This window comes from Hylaeus anthracinus, unplaced genomic scaffold (genome assembly GCF_026225885.1).
Source record: "Hylaeus anthracinus isolate JK02 unplaced genomic scaffold, UHH_iyHylAnth1.0_haploid 11997, whole genome shotgun sequence".
In the NCBI taxonomy this organism is placed as follows: domain Eukaryota; kingdom Metazoa; phylum Arthropoda; class Insecta; order Hymenoptera; family Colletidae; genus Hylaeus; species Hylaeus anthracinus.
The window spans coordinates 11485765-11491417 of record NW_026534344.1 but is presented as its reverse complement, the minus strand read 5'-3'; the positions used below and the strand labels follow the sequence as shown (position 1 = coordinate 11491417).

General features: G+C 37.3%; 1 protein-coding gene across 1 annotated transcript; it reads left to right on the top strand.

The window, feature by feature from the left end:
- Positions 1–259: 259 nt before the first annotated feature.
- On the top strand, positions 260–5251 carry LOC128889627 (oocyte zinc finger protein XlCOF6.1-like). Its single transcript, XM_054147389.1, has 4 exons — positions 260–1472; positions 1762–1843; positions 2220–2598; positions 4081–5251. The coding sequence occupies exons 1-4, from the start codon at positions 1411–1413 to the stop codon at positions 4449–4451; spliced, it is 894 nt and encodes a 297-aa protein (XP_054003364.1). The 5' UTR covers positions 260–1410; the 3' UTR covers positions 4452–5251.
- The last annotated feature ends 402 nt before the right edge of the window (positions 5252–5653 follow it).

The window sequence follows — 5653 nt, the reverse complement described above, 5'->3', positions numbered from 1 at the left end:
GGTATACAAAAATTAACAAAGATGTAGGAGTCATACTTTTCTTCTTTATGGTTTCAATAAATTTATTGCTTCTTTGGCTATTATTGGACTGTGGATTCTAATTCTAAACATAACAAAAATGTGTGTGCACTTATAATAATATTGTTATTTCATTTTGCATAAGTGCTCACACATTTTTGTTATGGTTAGCATGTGCTGATTATATTAGTTTATAACATAAATGCATAAAATCCACAGTCCTAAATATAACAAAAATGTGTGTGCACTTATAATAATATTGTTATTTCATTTTACATAAGTGCTCACATATTTTTGTTATGGTTAGCATGTGCTTATTATATCAGTTAATATTATAATAATATTGTTATTATGTCTTACATAATATTGAACAATATATTCGACATACGTTATATATATTTTAGCTAGTTATCATTAATAGCGTGTTGGAAAGTTAGTTATTTTTAAATATATTGATATGGAGCAGCTTATTATTGGCTAATTTAACTGTTTATCAATACTTCTACATTTTGGATTCCTTTAGGAGACTTCCATTTGTAGGTCATAACTGAAACATTTTTTAATTTCTCGTAGTAATTGTCTCAAAGTATAGATGTCGACTCTGTATCGACGAAGTCATAAGTAACATTCATTATCTATTCCTTGTAAGTTAAGGAATTCCTCGTTTTCAACGACCGTAACACATCGTATGATTTATTTTACCAGTTACAATTTTACCACTTGACAAGAGGAATTCTCTGTCTTTTAATGAACAATAACGACTGTTACTTATGTTTTATTTACGCAAAGTGATACATTTATTTCCTTTTAGCTATTATACTTTTGGTCAATTGGCGTGCACAATTAAAAATGATCCATGTCTCGGTTATAACCTACATCTGCCTGATTCATGTGCTTCCCGAGGATGACCCAAAAATCAAATACGCAATTTAAACAACCTTTGCAATTTCTCTCACACCTCCACCTCGAAAACAAACATTTACTTCGGATGATACATTCTCTTGATCCAAGGAAATTTCGTTGTAAGAATTTTTGGCTCATCTTGCTTAAAATTTCCTTTCAACTTTAATCAAATGAAAAATACTGAAATCCGCGAAGATAAAAATCAAGACGGAGGTTCTCGACGAGATCGAGAATTTTTCCGTAGGCGATGACCTCGAAGACAACTCGAAGATCGTGACGAAGGAAAAGCTGCGCGCCACGGACGACCCTAGAACGCGAGGAGGATTGGAGCTGAGAAGAGGAAGCTTCGCGCAGTTCAAAACGGAACTGGCGACGTTCGCCGAATTCGTCGACTTCGAGGACTATATAGAGGCTCTGTCGAGCGGGAAACATCTGTTATGCAGCGTCTGCAAGATCGTGTTCCCCGACGAAGCTGAGTTCAAGACGCACATGGTCGACCACAGCCACGGGAAATTATTCCAGTGTGGTTTTTGTAGGAAACAGTTTTCACGGTAGGTGCGCCTTTTAATCGGCAATTTGACCGTTAACAACGCAATTACGCGTGTGATTTATTTAATTAGACGCGAACGAAATTAGCGCAACACTGTACGATAATCAGCACCGTCGGTACCTTCGTGGATTGAGCTACTTAGCGCCTCTTGCTCTCTTCCTCGGTATCTGTTTTACTGCCCGCCTCGGGACTCGTTCCTGATTACAATCCCCGCTGAAATTCTGACACGCTCGTTCTCACACGCAAATCATTCGTTTTATCCCGGATTGACGGTGCTTCCTCGTTTCAAGGTCAGCAGCTCTCAAGGATCACATCCAGGTGCACGAATCCTTCAAGGCCTTCAGGTGCAGGCACTGCGGTCTTCGATTCGAGGTACATTCAAAAATTCGTTGACGACTCGCGCAGAAATATGAATTCTTATTTCAGTCGATTTTATTTCATTTTATTTCGGACCAGTTATCATCAAAAACTACACTATTAGAATTTAAAAAAAAAATGTTTTCATACCAATTTTAGTCCAACTTAACCCTAAAAATTAAATTACATTAGTACGAGAAAAAAAAAACAATTCAAGTCTGAAAGGGTTACAATACACTAATGTAGCAAATTCTTTTGCAGATAGTTTCTTAATGGGTCTGTAATTGAAGTGTCGAGATTTAAAAGCTGCAAATCTCTGATTTTTTTAAAACAACAACGAATGATGCTTACTTTTAGCAAAGCATCTTCTGCGACTGATTACAAATTCCAGGACAAGGATCAGTTGAAGGACCACCGATCGGAGGCGCACTCGACACGGCGGTCGTTCGAGTGCGCGGTGTGCAAGAAGAAGCTGCTCCATCGGCAGTCGCTGCGCGATCACAAGCTGATGCACACGAACGTGAAACCGTTCGAGTGCACCGTCTGCAAGAAAAGGTTCCTGAGGCCGAGCAGCCTGAGGGCTCACATGATCGTTCACACCGCGGACCTGCCCTACAAGTGTGACGTGTGCTCCGCCAAGTTCAAGCGCTCCTCCGTGCTCAAGACCCACAAGCTAACGCACACTGGCGTCAGGAGGTTCGAGTGTGACATATGCAAGCGTCGTTTTCACCTGAAAGGAGCTCTGAAGCATCACATACTCTCGCACTATGGTGAGGCTCTACACTTTCCAGCGAAATCATTTTTTAAGTGTTATTCAAGGTTTTAAAAATATTGTACTTTTGTTTCTTACTTATGGTTTCTTTTGTCGATGAACAGAGTATAGAATTCATAGCTCCTTTTTTAAATTTATTTTCAATTTAAAAGTATATTTTATTTCTCAAATTTAAATTGAGAAGAAGTATGTAGTATATGTTAATATATATATATAAATTAATTCTAGTATATGTTTAAATTTAGTAATGTATTAAAGTAAAGATTTTAGTATTAATACTTTTAGTAAAAGGCTTTTAGTGAAAGAAAATTTTAGTAAAAATTTAGTAAAGTATTTTAATTTTAGTATATGTTATTATACACGGAAATTAATTTGTATGTATTCTTTTAATTTTGGATCGTTTGTACATTACACGTGTGTACATAATTATTTTAAATTGTTTTTATATTTCTTTTTGTTGAATCAATACATATTTCTTCTTAATTTAAAGTCGAAAAATAAAATGTATTTTAAATTTAAAAAATGGTACAAATATGTAGACAGATATTTCCATTTATGATCCTTGCTGTAAAAGAAGATTGAGAGTCACTGCTTCGTGTAAAATTTTAATTAAATAACGAAGAACGACTGAAAGCAACACGCGGGAATTTATTTGTGGCAAAAATACTTCTTTCCGCAATAAAAATTCTAATTTTATTTTAAGGAGCAACTTTTTCACTGTGAATATTCTCACAACGGAGTAGGGAAACGCGTCGCAGGAAAAATGCCTGAACGGTTCAAACTACTTTGTAGCACGACGTCTGCTTTCTCATATAAATTCCAGCTGTTATTGAGACATAAAAATTGTAGATAAGCACGAAGAGCGGTTTTAGTGGATAACCGGCGGCGGTATTAATTAAAAAATCAACCAACGTGAAGTTTACGTGTGCCAGATGGTTGCTAATTAATCCCTCCGCCATCAGAGAATCAACGCCATTTCGTTCTGTGCGACTGAATTGTATTTAAGCAGCGATAATGTTGCGGTGAAGTAGGGGTTGTAGTTAACGTAGGTTTGGCCTTCAATTAAAATGGGTCTTCATAGAAACAAAGACTCTTTGAAAAATTTATCGTGGCATTTTCAAAGGTCTAAGTAATTAATGGTGGTGCATCACCGTGTAGTGAAGTTTCACAAATTTCTGTTTCTTACAGTTTTAAAAATTCTTATTTCTTGCAAGCTTCGAATTAGATTTTAGATTGGTACGATATCGATGGGTGTACCATCGTATATACGTCCAAGAAATAGTTTAGTCGGAATAGTCTACTATGAAAGTTAAAATAAAATCACGAAATAGAGGATAATTGCACCCGAGTTTTAATTTGGTAGAGTTTTGAAAGACGATCAGACGCACAGCCACCAAAAATTTACAGACTTCGCGGACACGCAAGAGTTGGAAAGATTGAAAATCTAAAAATTTAAACTAACATTCCTTTTTACTTGCAGGAGTAAGGCCCTACAAGTGCGAGGATTGCGGCAAGTGTTACAGGAGGTCTTGGGGCCTGAAGGTCCACAGATACCGTCACACAGGTGTGAAACGGTTCGAGTGCGATCTCTGCAAGTCACGATTCACCGTGAAAACGAAGCTAGCGAAGCACATTTACGGCCACATAGGCGAAAAACCTTACAAATGCGATTTCTGTGGACGCCAGTATGGCGAACGCTATCAACTTAGGTCACACAAATGCGCGGCTACCGTTCGAAACCAATCCAGAGCGATGATCGAGCGTGGATTTTCAGACTCTGTCACTCAGATCGTATTTTTTCGACCCAAGTCCTCGAACGATCGAAGCGATACGAGTGCTAAGATCTGTTGATCTCATTTTTAGGTGAAACTTTCGCGGTCCAGTTTGTTTTTGCACGAAAAGCTGTCTGTGACCCTGGGTTTTAACAACGATTGTAATAATAATTGAGGAGCTTTTATTACTCAGCAGTTTGAAAGGAAGCATTCGTAATGAAATGAGTGTATAAAAATTGTGAGATATGGTTACGTAGTATGAATATTATTTCGTGCTTAAAAAAATGAAATTCTTTATTGATTACTTGTATGTTCATGTATGAATGAATACTCACTGCAAACAAATGGTGTCTGTATGTCTTTGTTACAATATTAATCACAGTAGTACAAGTTTGTAAGCCAGTTAGAATCACATCGTTGTTCTCTATTCTTTGGATTTTATTTTGTTTTAGGTAAATAGGTAAGACTAATTAAGAACGAGTTGCCAAAGCATCATGGTGGACTAAAAAGAAAAGTTGCAGAGAAGAAGATGAAAACCTCCAAAAACAAACAATATATGATACTTGTCGTTTAACTAAAATATCAAGAACTTAATTAGAAGACCAGAGGTACCATTTTGTGACGACAAATATCCTTCACCTCCTGTATACTTTTTTCAAATATGAAGAATAGCTCCTGATTGTTTCCCATGTACTAGGACATTCAGAAATTAAAAACAATCAGATCCAAGCATGCGACTGGCTGCCACTGTGCGGTCACGTCTGCTTTTAATAGAGGGCTGGTTATTAATTAGAAATGGTCAGCTTTTCCTGTTGGAATGGTTTCATCTGCACGGATCTCGTTCGTGTTTGCATGCCCATGGAGTTTCCTTTATAAAGACTCGACCTTAATAAGCACCCTGGCATGGAACAAAATTCCGATTAATTTCAACCTAGCACGACTCGGTTCGAATTGTCTTCGAACGCGACGCACCCTCCACTGACTTACAGAGCTTGGCTTAGGTTCGTCATCAAGCCTCGTGTATAATCATAGTGATCGTTCGGTATTGCTCGAACGTGACTCTTTGTGATCACCGAACAATAATATTGGATGAATTCGTTTGGATCGCGACGGTATCCCCGGGAGTAATTGTTTAATCGAAACTACGTGGACGAATAGATGATAGCGGTACCATCTTGTGTAACTTTAAGTCAACTGTCGTGGTGTTGTTATACAGTTCAGAGGAACTTCATTTATTTTTATAGAAAATTGAAATGAGATAAGTGACGAGCATGTAGAGGA